General features: G+C 37.1%; 1 protein-coding gene across 5 annotated transcripts in view; it reads left to right on the top strand.

Moving 5' to 3' along the window:
- LOC139948031 (rab GTPase-activating protein 1-like) overlaps nt 1–18,056 on the top strand; it is a 49,656-nt gene that overhangs the window by 27,496 nt on the left and 4,104 nt on the right. For all 5 annotated transcript variants that reach the window (XM_071946015.1, XM_071946018.1, XM_071946019.1 and 2 more), the window contains 11 exons: nt 8,958–9,071; nt 11,030–11,104; nt 11,597–11,722; nt 12,049–12,192; nt 13,802–13,843; nt 14,979–15,107; nt 15,635–15,724; nt 16,201–16,311; nt 16,851–16,955; nt 17,156–17,311; nt 17,601–17,732. In XM_071946015.1, the coding sequence (XP_071802116.1) occupies nt 8,958–9,071; nt 11,030–11,104; nt 11,597–11,722; nt 12,049–12,192; nt 13,802–13,843; nt 14,979–15,107; nt 15,635–15,724; nt 16,201–16,311; nt 16,851–16,955; nt 17,156–17,311; nt 17,601–17,732 (1,224 nt within the window). The remainder of the gene's footprint in view (nt 1–8,957; nt 9,072–11,029; nt 11,105–11,596; nt 11,723–12,048; nt 12,193–13,801; nt 13,844–14,978; nt 15,108–15,634; nt 15,725–16,200; nt 16,312–16,850; nt 16,956–17,155; nt 17,312–17,600; nt 17,733–18,056) is intronic.

The raw sequence follows: 18,056 nt of genomic DNA on the forward strand, positions 1-18,056 counted from the left end.
ATAATATAGCACATCGCCAAGAGGCCCCTATGCATTAGAGAAGAGAAATCAATGAACGAAAACTATAGTTTAAATATATATGTTTAGTTGGTCAGTAGTTTCAATTTCAGCCAGTTCAACTTGTGAAGGTTAGTCATTGCAGAACTTCATAACAGAACCTTGAAAGAACTCCCCTTGAAAAGAGCAAGACCCATTCAATGAAGTTGCCCTAAACAACTGATTCTACTACCAGTATTTATTTTTACACCTTATTAATTAACCATTTTATCATCATGATTTATTGAGCATAAATTTTCATCTGTCACGATCTCAGATGTTCTTTTGGTGACTTCTTCCGAAGTTATTTGCAACATCTTTGTTTGTGTTTCACAAGAGGCAGTTTACAATGCAATAAATATGTCATTGGTAATTGAATAAGGAAACAGATGCTCTGGTTTTCTTGTAAGTGGGTCCCTTGAGAACGGTTGGTTGAGAGACTCTTAAGAATTCCTAACTCAATATTATAATTGAGGATTTTCTGTGAAATTCTTGAATGGTCCTTCAGCCAAATATGACTGCTTATTATTTGCGATGAAAACAGATCAGTAGACTGAGCAAAAACAAGATTTAATTGAGAACCTCAGGATGGGATGGAGTCCCATTATCTGTGGGAATGCTGAAGATGAATTAGATTTGGGATAGGGAGAGTTTATCAAATTCTTGTTGTTACATTTTGAAGATTGATCTGAAAAGGAGCTCAACATTTACCTTAAGAGAATGGCCTGCGTGTGTCGTAGTTTTCATATTGATGGCTTTTTAAAGGATTTGGATACCTTTTGTAGATCAAGTTGTTGGCCATGACATGAATCCCTACTCACTGTGAATGAAGATATATGTAAATTACCACAAGTATGTTGTATATTTTTAGATTTCTATGAAATCCCTTTCGTCTGTTTTCTTTTCGAACAATATTTAACTTTTGTTTTTTTGAGAGCATTTCAAGTACAGTTTTGGTTTCAGGCACCATTTTATTTTTTATAAAGTTAGCTCAAGTGATGTGTTTTATATTTTACTCCAAAATCAGGTTGTTAAAAAAATGTCATTGTCTCAAATACTTTAATAATTAAATTACTACAGTAACCTGTTAGTAACATTTCACAGTTTTTAAATTAATTCAGCTATTCAAGAAAAGAGTACAAAATTAAGAACTTTAATTTTTGTTAATACCCCCTCCCTCCCCAAAAAAGGAAAAAAAATAATAAATACAAAATTTGTTAACTTAATCAGTTTTGTTATTTCACCATGGTCTTGGCAAGCAATTTATTTCAAAGTGAATTAAATTTCTATTCACCTGTGAAGGCAGTGTCGTTTAGTACTAGTGTGTCATAACTGTGAGTCATGGTCGCTCTAAATTAATTTGAAATAACGGTCGACAATGGGTGGCAGGAAACCCTGTTCACCAAGCTGTGTCCATAATTCATCTTAATTGTCAGTCCTTATTGTGGACTTGACTGCTTCTATTGAAGATCTTGAAGAAACAATTCCCTTCTGAGGTCATTTTATTTGATTGAATAAGAACATTTTACCAACTGAACATCTCCAGGTCTAGAAATAATGATCAGCATCTGGAGTTATGAGTATTATATCAATATTTTTATATGCACAATAATAATATATGCACAGTATACTATAAAACTGCCTTTTATGAGATACTTACCATGTACATTTGCATGTTATGTTTATGTAATTCAAAATCCAGCACAGTAATGCCAGCATGACTTTACGATTTTCCTAGAGATGCCTCAATCTTAGGCTGACCTGATCTTATCGGACGCAACGTGATTCAAAGAGATTTGAGCATCAATAAGACACTAAAGAGAAAGGCTGAACCATCTTAATTATCATCTTACTCAGACTGATTTTACTGTTGACCTTATCAGACGTACTTTTTGGAGGATTGTTAATGCAAGAAGTTTGTTGGGAGGTGCTGTAAAAATCTGTTTGTCCAGACCTCGAATTAACCCACAGCACCCACAGCAATTGCTGCCAAGGTGCCCTGTGCTTTTGATCCAGTGCCATCTTCAAAATTCTAACACAATTTAAATTTTCCTCATGGAAGGGTGCCTTGCCAGAGGAAAATCTACTTCAAGAGCAAACTCTAAGGCCTTATTGTGTTTTGTGTATAGACGGTGATGGTGACATCTTAGATGTTTTTCTCAGGATGACGTTATTGAAGTTTATAGAGTTGTCTGTTGGCTATAAACTATAACTTATATTCCCATGAGGTCATCAATAAGTCCCATGCGAAGGGAGTAATAAACGCCTTTCCTATCAACACACGGTTGTCTCACTTTAGTTGACACATGACTGCAAGCAATCATCATTGCATATGTTGTCATTTATCACTGCTTTTCACTTTGGAGTTCCTGTGATGGGAATTCACTTTGATTATTGCTCTATGAACCGTAGTGATCTGTTAATGCACAATTGTTGAGAGAAATCTTACTTGTCTGAAATAGGCGGTTTAAGATGCTGTTTCTGTGAGAGGTGTAAGTGATCTATTGAATTTTTTGTGTCTTACTTTCTTAATTCCTTCAAGGGCTCGATAACAATAAAATATACACATATCAACTCAGATATTCCAGATGAAATTGCCCAAGACTAAATTCCTAACAATTATTAAGGAATTTCAGTTATTAACATATTCGGACATCTTTGAAACAAAAATTGTTCAAAACAAAAATTGAAAAGAATAAATCTTGTAAGAAGTGTGGTTGATATTTGAAGTAGAGTTCAAGAATCCTCCAGGGTGTTATCCAGCTTGGTGGTAGTGTGAAGGGTTGTTTCAAGACGTCATCTCGGGAGCCTCCAATGGGTCGCTTTCCAGCTTTGAAAAATCTAGTCTGAAAAATAGTTCACCTCCTAGGGACAAACATCGGCCTAGTAGTGTCAGCTTGGAATGTCAGAGAATTATTGGTGCTTTTTTCTGACATGTTTCAGTAAACAGCTTTTTTCACTTAGTTGATTGGAAAGGTGATTATGATGGGGGGGGGGGGTCCCCCAAGCTACACTCAAGTAAATATAACAGTCTATTTTAGTTGTTCACAAAGTGAAAACTTTGCAGCATGAAAAAGAAGGATCAAGTTATTGTACTAATCAGATAGAAGAAATAAATCAGGTTTTTTTCCTGGAGCAGGATGTAAAAACTCACAAAAGTTGTCAAAGCCTGTTTGTCATGAAGTAAACTTTTTTAAATCTTAAAAAATCAGATTTCTTTATATTCCCTGTTTCATCTGTGAATATAACATCATATCTGTCCTTCCATCAACTGCATATCAAAAATGTTAACATATGTTAAGATTGTAGCCACTGTTATAGTTCACGATCCTAATCATCCGGTCGCAGTCTTTCATTTAAGTGTTTTCTGCCAGCTAACATTTTAACGAGGAGTCATTGGACGTTGCTTCGGTATGGACGGACGCTATGCTGATGTATAAAATGATTTATGTTGAGTCTGCTGCTGTTAGATAATTGGGAGGTGGCAGTGCCTGGCTTGTGGTAAAACCTTCCTAAGTTGCTATGCACAGTTTGTCAGGAAAGCAATCAAACCTAAGATTCTTTGTTTTTATCGTCCGAGAGTGTATGTGTAGGGACAATTACACCCAAAGAGAATGGGATAGACAGAAAACCACAGAATATCTACTAAAGATATGGAAAGGTTTCCGGTAACACCATGTACTAGTGTAACATCTTTTGGTCGTGCGGTCTTGATCATGGAACTCAAGGTTTAATGGTTTAGTCATTAGAGTGTTGGTTTGAATTGAATGCCTATCTTGACACTTCCGTTCTTGGGCAAAACACTTAACTATAATTACTTCCCATCGCCCAGGAGTACAAAATAATTTATCGGGTATCTGTGAGGGTAGAGATTGTTGACATGAATGATTAGCAACCTGTCACCATTTTGGTTGCTGGTGCTGCATACTCCTAAGGAGTTGGGATGGTTTCAGAAATGCTTAAGGCCCAACGAACAGTGAAAATAATAAATACAAAATTTAAAAGCACATAATAGACATTTTATATTTTTTCCACAAAATAATTGCTGAAGGCCTCACATTTTGAACATCAGAGTCTTTCTTATTTTTATGTAAGATTCTTTTCTCTGTGATAACCCAGATATTTTTTACCAAAATGCCTTTATAGACACCAGCCTCTACTTACACTTAATTTGGGTAGTGAGAAAAGGTTATTAAGAGTTGAAGATACCAATCTCTAGTTGTGTGCCTATAGAAACTGAGAAATGTGACTTGAAGCACAGTAGGGTAAGTAGGGTAAGGTCTGTATTTGAATGAAGAAACTGCTTGCATTAATCGTTCCTTAAGATCAGAGGCCAAGATATAATGGTTGTCTTAATCAGTGTAGCTGGAGGAAAACCCTAGTGACCTACATACATGAAATATCAAATATAATACTTCAACGTTAGGCAGAGTACAGAAAGCCAACAACTGCTCAGTGACAATCTGTGTGCCGCTTTTAATTATTAGCTGCACGTCATCGCTTAATGAGGAGGTAGAGGTGACAATACTACTGCAACTAACTGACAATCTTACTTTCCCTAAATCAGCATGGTTTCGTTTTCTCTGTGGTATGCAAATATCCTCTTTGAATCCAAATATGGTGAAGGTTGCATAATATTGTTTGCTGCTCCCAGTATTTTTGAGGCCTGGAATTTCATGTTTGAGAGGGCAAGGCCATTTTCATTTTGCAAAGGGCAGTTCCACTGACCAGGGCAACGGAGGCCTTTGCCTCCATGGCCTCTGTGTTGACTCACTTTGAATCAAGGTACTTGACTCACTTTGAATCAAGGTACTTGACTCACTTTGAATCGAGGTAAAGCATTGGTAATAGTAGCCTTGTCCAAACCTGCTTGTACGAGGTTGAAAAACCTCAAAAAACCATGCTTCGACCCCATGGTATCAAGTACTGTTATATACCGTGTGCAGTACATGACTGTATCTATGCAGTTCGTCTTCCCAACGCGCTATACAGGGTGAATTCAGAGTTGGCCGTGCTTTGCGTAAAGAGCCTTGGACAAGGCTATGGTAATAATATTGGTAGGTTTGAACACCAACCAGGCATGTTTACGATATGTTTTTACGATGTCCCCGTTATAAGTTCAACTACTCATGCAAGCATGCCATGTGCATTCATGTGTAAACACCAATCAACCTCTCATTGACTACCGCACATTATATTCATTATTTCAAGCAACCGTACCGTACTGAACAGGAAATTAAACAGTACCACAAACACACACGCACTGTAAATGCACCCTTGCCTTAAGCCAACATTTCCACACTACATACCAATATCGATCGATTCAACCATTGGTCTTATTTCAGAGGCGGAATTAAACCAGGTCAAGATTGCACATGAGTTTGTCGTGAATTCGGAAACTTTTAAAGCTCCTATTATTCCAATGTCTATTTGAAGGTTCTTAAAGTTGTCTGTAGTCTCTGATTGTTATGGCATGAAATATTGGCAGCTGACTCCACACCTCCAAGCGCCTACTATTTTAAACACAACTGGAAACATCCAGCCTTAAAGCCAGTGGACACTATTGGTAATTGTCAAAGACCAGTCTTCTCACTTGGTGTATCTCAACATATGCATAAAATAACAAACCTGTGAAAATTTGAGCTCGATTGGTCGTCGGAGTTGCGAGATAACTAAGAAAGAAAAAAACACCCTTGTCACACGAAGTTGTGTGCTTTCAGATGCTTGATTTCGAGACCTCAAATCCTAAACTTGAGGTATCGAAATCAAATTCGTGGAAAAAAAATTCTTTCTCGAAAACTACTCCACTTCAGAGGGAGCCGTTTCGCACAATGTTTTATACTACCAACCTCTCCCCATTACTCGTTACCAGATAAGGTTTTATGCTAATAATAATTAGTTTGAGTAATTACCAATAGTGTCCACTGCCTTTAACCAACCCGTAGAATTAAAACAACTTCAAAATAGCTGTTGCTCTGGAAAACACTTCTTCCTGAACCAACAACTGTCATTATTGATTCTGTTGGTTATTCATTGAAGTGGTGCGTGCTGTACTTGGACTTTAAAATATTGTAGCACATTGATCGTAGTGTGTTCCATTTTAATTTCATGTGTCACTCTGAAATTCTAGACGGCAACAGAATGCTAGGATGTTCGATTATAGAGTAATAATTAGTTTGGAAAGGTATCACTTTTCAAAAACTTGGGGAAAATTATTCGTGTACTGGCTTGTCGTATTGAAGTAAGACTTTTCCAGCCAGCAATATGATATCATGTGGTACATCTATACAGCACACATGTGCTAAGTGGTTAGACTGCAGGACTTGCATTCACAAAGTTGTGGGTTCGAATCTGACCAGGCTAACCGCTGATTTCACCATGACTATAATAAACATTGTTTCTCTCTGCTTTTCTCACATTGAACCCACATCGAAGTATGTTATATGTATTCACAACTTTTCCCCCAAAATTCTCCAGTAGTGTACAAACATAATTTCAACAACCCAGAGGAAATAAGTACAGTTATTTTGTAAGAAGGCCCAGAGGAAATTAGTACAGTTATTTTGTAAGAAATAAACTCTTTCAGTCAGAAAATGTTAAGAAATAAATTTATACTTTACCCTGTAAATGTTCACGTCTCATCAGATGTCTAACCAGTCAGAACAAATTTGTCCGCATATATTGTTGAGTATAAGCTTCCGATTAATGATGTGCAGCCGGTCAGAGCAATTTATATTTACAACAAACTGTCAGTTGAAATAAATAGAGTAGCTGTGCAGTAGAGACCTGTCTCTTGACTCAAAGGCTGCTCGCAAAATGTCAATATCGCTCTCGCCTCACAGCTGATAGTCCAGAATAGGAGAAATCCAGCCTCTAACTGCAAATGGAACAACCCGGCTGAAACTTATCAGTTAAACAGTGCCATATAGCAGATTGTTCCATTTCTAAATAGGGATATGTTGTCTGGAGGGGAATTTTGTAATGTCAGAAGTGGGTAAGCCAAATTCATACTTCCCGCTAAAGCAAATGCTAAGCAATATTTTTTATCGCAAACAATCAACTGCTAACCAACTGTGACATTAACCTATTATATTAACCCATATCCTTATAATCTGTTTGGATGTAAGACTCTGATTTTAAAATAGCAGTTAAATCCATCAAACTGTTTGTCTTAAACGAGTAAACATATTGACACAGTTGTTGAAAATGAAATTGAATTTGAAGTTTTACGTTAAAGGGAAGGTACACTTTGGTAATTACTCAAAACTGACCAGGAAACGAGCATTGGAGAGCTGTTGATAGTATAAAACATTGTGAGAAACGGCTCCCTCTGAAGTAACGTAGTTTTTGATAAAGAAGTAGTTTCTCACTAAAATATTAATAGACGTCTTTTATTCTTATCTGAAAGCACACAAATTCGTCCAACATGGGTGTTTTTACTTTCATAATTTTCTCGCAACTTCGATGACCAATTGAGCCCAAATTTTCACAGGCTCGTTATTTTATGCTTTAAATGTTGGGATACACCAAGTGAGAAGACTGGTCTTTGACAATTACCAAACATGTACCTTCCCTTTAAGTACACTGCACCTGGAGCGTTTTTTTTTTGTCTCTTTCGGACTATGTGTATTTGTTTTGATGTAAACATATTGGACTATTTACATTTGATTTTCCTTGCCTATGACGTTTATGTTAATCTGTCTACGGTCCACAATTGAGACCACATTAGCATTTTAATGGATTATTAATATATACATGTTTGGTACCTTATTTGATACCTGATTGTAAGAGGGTTGATACATTCCAATTATACACCTGTTTTGGGTTTCTTATATATTTATGAGAAAAAGTTTCTTTGTTAAATTAAAGTTCCCAGATCAAGTGTCTTCATTCTGAGTTAATAGAATCAATAATGAAGTCATAAAGGCCTACATGTTTAAGTCACATCCAAATCATCTTTAGCTTTGACATTGGCTGCAGCAATAACATTTCTAGAATCGGACTTTTCAATGTTCTGGCAACAGTCACTGCCATAGTAAGGCCTTTGTTACCTTAATTTCTGAATTCACTAAAATCAAAGTTCATAGTTACTGAAGGTGAACCCAAGTTTTGTTAAATTGTTAAGCACACATCTATGCTTGGCACAGGGGGAAAATCTGCTAAGAACAAAAAAACATTGAGCTGTTTATGATCAGTTTCCCAGAAAAGGTTGCAGGCAGATTTTCTTGGCAAAACAAAATTTGCTCAGCTGAGCGATCAGATAAAAACAATTTATAGGAAGTAAGCAGATTTGAATTGAGACTTGCTCAAGACCACTGGCTCCTAAGAACCATATTGATTGCTTGTGTTGACTGAGAGATATTCATTCTGGACTATATATAAATCAATTTTCCTTCTCTTGGCAGATAATTAAATTAAAATTGATTTAGTTTATACATGTTGGGATCAGCTGCTTCAAATAAATTAATTTACATATATTTGGAACTTTTGCTCCCATACATTTTTTTTTAAAAGGCTTAGATTCCTACGTGTTTTGCATAAATTTGCAAAGGAAACTAAATTGCCCACTTAAACAGATCGATACATTATTTCTTGTCTTCTCATCCAAGCATTTTCCTCGCATCTTAAAATGTTTAGAATCATATTAAGATATGTCTCAGGCCTGAAATTTCATCTTGAGGAGAGCAAGGCCATTTTCCTTTAGAAAATGGCACTTTCGATGGAAAATCGTAAAATCTATGGAAAAGTTTTGAAGGGGCACCAAAGCTAAGACCAGGGCAACGAAGGCTGTGTCCTCCATGAATTTCTGGGCCTGATGTCTTAGACTGGATGGAGAAATCCCTCAAGTTAACTTGGAGGATCTTCTCAATTCAACTTCCAATTTCCTAAATATGTTCTTCTATTTTGTTTTTGTTATTCAGATTTCACCTGCCGAGCAGGTAATTCTTGCCGACATAACGAGAACATTCACAGCTCATGAGAAGTTCCAGAATGAAAGCGAAGGAGGACAAGACGCAATGTACAAAATCAGCAAGGTAGGTTCAATATTGACTAAGTGACAAGGGTAAAATATTTGCACCTGTTTCACTCGACAGTTGATTAATCTGAACACCTTGGATTTACAGTTGCGTACTTGAGTTTTGGTATACAACATGGAAGGTAATGGTAGCACAAAGTACATGAAAACTGCATGACCTTTCGAAGCCACAAGTTATCAGATGCAATGAACAAGACAAGCCAAGTCCAAGTTATACAAATATTTTATGGGTGAAAAAATCACATAACAACGAATGGTGTGAAGGTGACTTCCTATTAGGTTTTTTAAGTTTTTCATTTTATTTTTATATGTAATTTGATTGCTGTCTCCAAATTGAAACTAATAAAAATAAATTCAAAATAATCTTTGAAATTTACAGAAAAATTGACTCTAGTTTGCATCTCAAATTTTCATTTTGTGAACTTGCCATGTCTCTTGCACGCTATTTTCATGATCCTTCAGCAATAACTGTCAAATCTGAAGCCAGTCAACACATAATTGTGAAGAAATTCCCCTGAAAATACACTGGGGATGTTGGTATAAAAGCTTATTATATTCGACCTTAAAGGGTCAAACAGATTTAAAAGCAGTTGTGGAAATAAACAACTTCAAAAGTTCAGCATTAATGAAATTTTTATTTATTGTTATGAATTTATGGTCGGTTTGTGAATGTCAGAGTTTTTAATCCAGAATTTCGCAGCCATTTTCTGTTTATTTTCCTCTGACATCTCTCTGAGCTGTACGGGTTCAAGGAACTTCAATTCCTATCCATTCCTATCCCAACTTCCCCAGAGTATTTCCAGTGAAATTTCCTCACCAATTATGAGTTGACCAGCTTCAGAACTGACAGTTATTGTCCAACAATCTTGAAAATCGCGTGCCCTAAGGCCTTAAAGAGTTGTCTGGAGAGAAAACTTCTTAAGCAAAGCGGAAATGTTTTACTGGTCGTGCAATGTCAAGTGCCCATATCCATAATTGTCTCTGCTGACCATCTCTAAATACTTACAGGTTGATGAAATACCAGGGCCCAATTTCATAGAGCTGCTAAGCACAAAAATTTGCTTAGCATGAAATTTCTTCTTTGTCAAAAACAGGATAACCAACCAAGTTTCCATTTGTTGCATATTGCTTGTATTAAGCTTTTGTTGGCTTTTTCTGAAAACCGTTTGGAAATTTGTTTGGTAATCTTCTTTTTATCAAGGAAGAAATTTCATGCTAAGCAAATTTTTGTGCTTAGCAGCTCTATGAAAATGGACCCTGGTCACTAGTAGGTCAGATTGATCCGTCATTTTGAAATATTGAAGTGTCATCACGTTTTAGTCACTTAAAAATAATGAAGAACATCTATCTAGAAATTGTTGAGATTCCCTATTTGTTTTCTTCTTCATTAAGGGCATACTTATGCAGGGAAATTTAGGAGAAGTCAAGCATGTCATACATGTATCAGAGAGAGAGTGGGAAATTCAAAGAGCCTTCTCGTTTCATTTGAAACTACTCATTTTGGATTCACATTCTAGCTGACATCATGTTTGAATACAAAGACAACGCTAGTATACCTTTATCATGCTGCCTCCATCTTGGTCATGTTCCTTTATCGAATAACAATAATGAATGCTAATAATCATTAAACAAATAGGAACCAGACTATTTTGTTCTTCCAGCCTCGGTTTGGTTACATTGTTACCGATGGAAAAAATGAAGATACTGCACCATGATAAAGGTCTAAAAAAGTACAGTTTTCAGACACCAGCATTACATCCAATCCTGTAGGACGACGCACTGAAGGTTAAGTATCTAAGACATAAGTGTCGAGACCAGGACTCGAACCCAGTCCCTACTGATCAGAATATTAAAGCTTGAGTATGGTGTCCGAGACATGCCATAAAGTAAACAGAACATGAACAAAAAATGTCTTTTAAAATTGTATTTTTGTTTGGTTGTTTTGTTTCTTGGCAGGCGTATTCAGTATATGACTCTGAGGTCGGCTACTGTCAGGGTCTATCGTTTCTTGCCGCCGTTCTTTGGTTACATGTAAGTAAACTTATCACTTTCAGTAAGAATAGATCCAGAATTGTAGAGGAGGACTAACTCCTTCAAGTTTTTCCTTCATTGTGGTACAATAAAAAACAGGACAGATATAAAGTGCCTTTTACCAGATGATGCAAAGTCCTGAAAAAGGAAAGAAGTGAAAAACAGAAAGGGGGGGGGGGCAGACAGGAGAAAACCAGAGAAAAGATGGGTCTTGGGGGCCTTTTTAAAATTATTGAGACCAGTTTAATTTCTAGCAGGAGTAGGAAGTTTATTGCATAGTGAAGGGTACAGAAAGAACCAAGTCACCAGCCAGTACTAATAACTTGAGCCTTTTCTCTTTAACTTCTTACATCCAGCATATTTTCTTGAAGATTTTGTTTGGGGAGGACCAGGAGGTTCAGGGAACTTTTAGGCCTTGGGGAGACTTAGCGAGGCTTCTCATCATCTAGGACCTCAAATAACATCTTTCATCTTTATGATTATACTCGACAGATGCCAGAAGAGCAGGCATTTGCCGTCTTAACAAAGATCATGTACGATTACCACCTCCGAGATCTCTTCATGAACAGCTTTATAGAATTACACGTCAAGTTCTATCAGCTTGAACGCCTCATGGAGGTGAGTAAAAAAGGCGCTTTATCCATGTTCTTGATTTTTTGTTTGGTGGAAAACTATCTGGGCCCAAAGTCATGGCTCTGCTTATCGTAAGCAAAGAATTAGCACTTCAGTAGCAGGGAATTCCGCAATTATTTCCCAGGTTAGCACTAGCAGGGAATTTTGTGTGTACTCAGCTTGCATTCTTCAAGTAAGAAATAAAGCACCGACACTTTCCCTTCAACCGAAAAACAATCTTCATTTGGTAATCAGTTTGCAACTGCTTATTCTATTTTCTCATTGAATCGTTTTAACAGGTGTTTTATCTTTTCATGTATTTTGATTTTTAGGACAACATTCCAGATTTGTTTTCTCACTTTGTGCATATTGGAATTGAAGCTCACATGTACGCCTCACAGTGGTTCCTGACTCTATACACAGCAAAGTTTCCTCTCTATACAGTATTTCACATCATGGATCTCTTTTTAATGGAGGTAAGATTAATTAAACTTCATTCTTACTTGGGCAAGGCTTCTTTTTCCCTATTGAACTGGATCACTTCAAGGGGCATCAAGGCAAACACCCACAACAAATTGAATGAAATCTGTGGTTTTATACTGCATTGGTTTAGCAAAATGGTATTGCGAAATAGTAAGAGGCAGTGTTCATGTTTGGCAAACAAACCTGTGAATATTTTGGCTTTATCCGTTTTGTGAGTCAGGAGAAAATACTGAAAAATTTGACACACCTTGTCCTTAATTTTGGTTGTAATATCCAAAATAAGCTGTTGCATTTTTATTTTAAAGAAACAACAAGACATCATCAAAAACATGTTTTTTGCTTTTTCGCATTGTACTGTTAATTTTAAAGTAGAAGCGTCCAAATTATGCAATAGTGTTTGTGATTAAAGGTTTTGTTTTCCATTTGAAGTAGCTTTCTGGGTGAGCTTTGAATCACAAACAGGCTTCCATACCATGGTTGCTAACCAAGGCATGTTGCTACCCTGAATCGTGACTTTAATTACCTCACCAACAAGGGCACTGTTTGCGTAATTTAATAGCAACTCAGCAACATATGGTATATGGCTTTCTGGCATGCCTTGATTCCTGTTCAATTAACCCTGTATTTGTTCTTCTTGACCAATGGGGTCAAGTTTATTGTTTGCCCAGAGTCTGAAGAATGAGACTCAAACTCAGTACTGTCAGAGGTCCACTGCACTTAAACAGTAATTAAATTTCTTGGAAACATTACACTGAATACTGTGCATTTAATTAATAATTGTTTTCATAACTGTTTTAGGTGCTTTTAATTATTAACTTCAGGCCTGATACTTCACGAAGGCAACATTGCCTCCGTGCCCCTTTGTCGTTGCCTTGGTTCCCTTGCAATGCTCCAGTAGAAATTTACAATTTCCTCATAGGGTGCCCTTTTAACTAAGAAGAAAATGCCTTGGTGCCCTTGTCCTTTCAAAAACGAAGCATACAGGCATGTAGCTGTACTCATAGCTGTTTTGGAATTTCTAAGGGTTCTTCGAAGTCGGTCCATTTGAAAGTGATGTTATATTTTGCTTCGATATGAAGAAGTTTGCCAGGCTGAAGTCCGCTAGGGTTCGTCCAAATCAAATCAGCATTATTGAATAGCGTCACTATGAGCAAGGGAAATTGTTTAACACAATTGAGTTAAAGAAAGCAAACCATCGTTGGAATTATTTGTTAAGTGAATTAGAAAGTGGAGAATGTTGTGGGTATCTTAGATGCTACCGAGAGTAGAAGCTGATAAGGAATGGTTGAATTGAGAGTGACGTTGACTGAAGGAAATGGGGGTAACTTTGTAAGTTTAACAAAGGCACTTTTCTAAAACTGACGAAAACTTGTCCCGAGTTTGTGAGTTTGAAGGGAATTTCCCGTGTTGAACGGGTCGCCGTGAAATGCGATGAGCAGATGCACGCTAGTTCTTCATATGCTTCCCAGTAATTGCGCAGATAAGTTTCAGCACTGACGTCAGACTGCCATACTATTGGGAATTTAATCCATTGTACTCGATTGCCTTCTACAGTACACACTAATTTAATCAAGTTATAAATATCTCTGATTATTTTTACAGGGTATGCCAATTGTGTTCAACATAGCTGTAGCACTGCTCAAAGTAAGTGAAGCCCATCATTCAATTATTACTGACTACTTGCTCGTTAAGTTTTCATTTCCTCTTTCATAAATTCACACTTTATTTCACATTTTGTGGAGACATTTCCTGTTGTGGCTGCAATGAGGTTGCTGAATATAGACAACGTAGATCATTTTCTCGGTAGTCCTAACCACAGAATTCTGCGCTTATGGCACCCTGTAAAGGACTTTTATTCTATTGGCCAGTGTTATGAGCAGAGTAGACTGTTCGAAACATTAAGACCAAACACTCCCACTAACGAGATCGACACATGGTTGTACACACAAGTTTGCTATTTATTTATAGTTAATTCTTGTTTTCACACACCATGCAAAGCTTCAAACACTATTTGTTGACTTGTCCTTTAATGGATAACTTACTCAGAGCTTAGTTTAATAGACAATGATAAAGGCAAAGGCATTCTTGGTCCTGTTACGTATTGAGCGTAACTTTCTACGAGCCCATTGTTTAGGAAATTTATCCCTTCCTGTTCTCCGTGAGTAAGACTCAAGTGATTCAAAGAATGAATCTTAAGACCCTGTGGTCCTGACAAGAAGACGTAAATCACTTTGTTTATGTCTGGGGCTTGTATGATACAGTTAGTAGGCTCAGTGTTAAGGTTGCTGTATCAAACTAGTCAATTACCTTGCTGTTGTGATTTTGTAGGAATCCTTTATGGTAAGTGTGCTGGTAGGAATAGACAGCGCAGGCCCAAATTTTATCAAGCTGCTTAGGAACAAATACTGCTTAACAAATGTCTTTGCTTAGCAAAAGATGTGTGGAACACCAGTTTAAACATTGTAATCTTAGTGTAGAATGTTGGCTGGTAACTTGTTTCTGATTAGCCATATTTATTTGTGCTTACTGGCTTTATGAAATTGAGCCCTTGGCCCAATGTCATTGTCATGCTTACCATGGAATTCTGCGCTTACCACCCATAGAATTATTGCTTTACAGAGCTTATATCAAACTTAAGTGTCAATGTACCGTGCGAGTCGTGTGTGAATTTGAACACTACGGGTAGCTATTCTCAGTAGAGGTCGAACCTGCTTTGATAATTCAACCTCAGAAGTAAAATCTCTTCAAACTTTTAAAACAATCGTTGTTGATTTTTCAGGCTGCCAAAAAGGAGTTACTTGGACAAGATTTCGAAGGTGTATTGAAGTACTTCCGGGTGACTTTACCGAAACGCTACCGGACTGAAGAAAGCGCTCAAGAGCTCATGCAGACTGCACTGAGTACAAAGGTTAGTAAGAGGGTTGTGATGGTAGATGGTTAGGGTGAAACCTATCCTTGTATAGACCTTATGCATTGACGTCATCCAGCCGCCATCTTAGAGGAAATACGGTGATGAAACAATCGAAACGCACAGATTTTACGCGCAGCGCACAGTATTGGCCAATGAACAACCTCCTTTTGACCTCTAGGTGAGGGCGCTCTACTGAAATGAGGTGCATAAGGTCTTTTGCAGACATCCAGTACAAAACTGCATTCTGTACAAAAATTTACAGACCCACTTATCTCAGAATGATGTCATTGTATGTTTTGGATGTCGAACAATTTTGCCCAAGAACGTTATCAATTTCGATGGCAATTTTAATACAGCATATTAATGTGAGGTTAGAGACTTGTAATTTTTTTTCACACTCACTTTCTCCTAAAAATGAATTTTATCTAGTAAACAAGGTTATTTCAGCCAGGGTTTGCCAACCTTGTAGTTGTTTTTAGTAATAAACCAGATTAATAATTAAAATGATTTCCTTTCTACCCTAGATCAGTAACCGTAAACTCAAGAAATACGAGAAGGAGTTTTATGCAATGAGGGAAGATGAAGACAGAGAAGACCCTCTGGAGAGAATTGAAGTAAGATTCAAAGTCTGTCGTTGTTGGTCCTCCATGACTGAAGGAAGTCTGTTTCCATCCCCCCTTCCCATAGACTCCCCAATCCTACACTTGAGAAGACAACACCGTGTCACCTCTCTCATTTTGTTTTTATGTCAGGGACGAGATTGTTCAGACTTTTGGCTGAATTCAGACTTTTTATGACAGCCTAGTCGAGAAAATCAGACAATATTTTTTTTCACAAATAAAGAAATCCTGCTCATTGGTCTTCTTACCTAGTGCTTGTGATACTGTTTCCAAAAGCTCCTTGGAATCTATAACCCGATGGGTTCCCAAACGGTAGAAATGCCATCATTCAACATACCTTTGAATTTCTATCCAGGTTTCAGACCTTTTCGTTAGTGATGACTCATATGTTATGTCATTTCCCACGATAGTTTTTAAATGCAGTGATTTTCTGATTGAGTTATTAATCTGACTTTATCTTCCACACACAGAGAGAGAATAAACAACTCATGCATGCCAACATTCGTCTGGAACAAGAGAATGACGAGTTAGCCAGAGAACTAATTGTCCATAGATTAGCCATGGAGAAACAATTAGATAAGGTAGGATACTAGACTTTTCAAAACGAGTGTCAGACTGGCCCCTTTTATTGGTTGAATTCTATAATCTTTGTTGAACACTGGGAATCTGACAAAAACATGGAACCATGATAATGGTCTGTGGCTGTTATTGGAACCACTACTCTGGTTTGGGCTCCCACCTTGGGCTTTCGGCTTGAGCTCCCGCCTTGAGCTTGTGGCTTGGGTTCCGGCTTGGGGTACGCTTTGGCTCCTTGCTTGGGTTTTGTCAGTTATTTTGAAAACGTGTTCTTTCAGTTTGGAGCGTCCAATCGGGTGGACGAGCTCAAACCATAGCCTGGTATTAAAAATGATCTATAGATTATAGTCATCTGCACAGGGGAGTGTTGTCTATGTTCAGTGTTGTTTGTTTGCTTTTAGCGGGCTTTGGGGTAGGGATATTACCAATAAGCAACTTTAATGCTTATTTTTGTCATGGGGATCTTATCCCACCTTTTTCCATATTTTCAAGACTAAATCGATCAGTCGCAGTTTAAGTTTTTCTATTCTTTATGAACCAACAGGAGAGAGATCGAGCTGATGAATTGGACAGAGACCTTAAGGCCATCAAACTCCAACTTCTAGATACTGAAGAAGAAAATAAACACCTGGAGTCGGAGACTTCACAGGTGGGTGGTTTGCTGCAGAAACTTGGCGTAATTTGAAATTATTTACTATTTATTTATTTCTTCTTATTTAACCAGGGTAGCCCCATCAGTTTTCAATGAACTGTTCTACCTGGGGGCCTCGTTGAATGTTATCAAAAATGTCATCGTCCACACAAAGTTTCTAACTATTTTTTATACCTTTTTTTATCAATCGGTTACAGATCAAGGAAATGTATCGGACCGGGATGGAAAAATCAGAGTCAGACTCAAAAAGGAATTCTACAATCATCGCGGATTATAAACAGATTTGTTCACAACTCAGTGAACGTCTTGAGAAGCAACAGACAGCAGCCCGGGAAGAAATGGCAAGACTCAGGGTAAAGAAATAAGACAAAGGCGTCATTTTCAATTCAAGTGTTTCACTTGTAGTACAGTCTGACAAAAATCTTTAAACAAAAAGTTTGGCATTATTCATAAGGAGCTGAAATTAATTTTGAGATGCGTCAGCTGATGAATCTAAAGCACAAAGGGGAAGAGTGATTTGAAAAAAAAATTAAAGATAAATTAAAGAAATCATGTTCTCTTGTTCTTGGGAATTTTGTCTTTCATTCTATCCTTGATGTATCTTTAAGATAACGGATTTTACTCTTGTGGTTATTTCTTCAGCGGAGGTTACAGTCTTGTGAGCAGTGTGCCAATCTGATTAATGAAGACGGTAAACTTAACCAGTCCTCTGATGTAATCAGAGCCTCAGAGGAAGAAGAACCAGAACCAGAATTAGTTGTTGCAGAACAACAGGTAAGAGCTGGAGGGACTTTGACCATGTCTATGGTTGTAAGCATTCTAAATCATGCACTTAATTACATACAGTGCGAGAATGAGAAATGACAGTGTTAAATAACAATGAAAGTGTTAATTCTCTTTTAAAATGCTGTGTCTTGCTTTCACTTTTTTCATATATATGTTGTAATGATAGGATGTATGATTTTGTGAAATATCGTCAATAAACCATTATCCACTGGGATAAAATAAAAAAAAAATAAAAATGACAGTCTATTTATCTTATGAAAGTCTTCACATCATGCATGTGACTATAGTCATATTAACTTAAACACTACTCAT

The sequence above is a fragment of the Asterias amurensis genome, chromosome 15, assembly GCF_032118995.1.
Source record: "Asterias amurensis chromosome 15, ASM3211899v1".
NCBI classification, from domain to species: domain Eukaryota; kingdom Metazoa; phylum Echinodermata; class Asteroidea; order Forcipulatida; family Asteriidae; genus Asterias; species Asterias amurensis.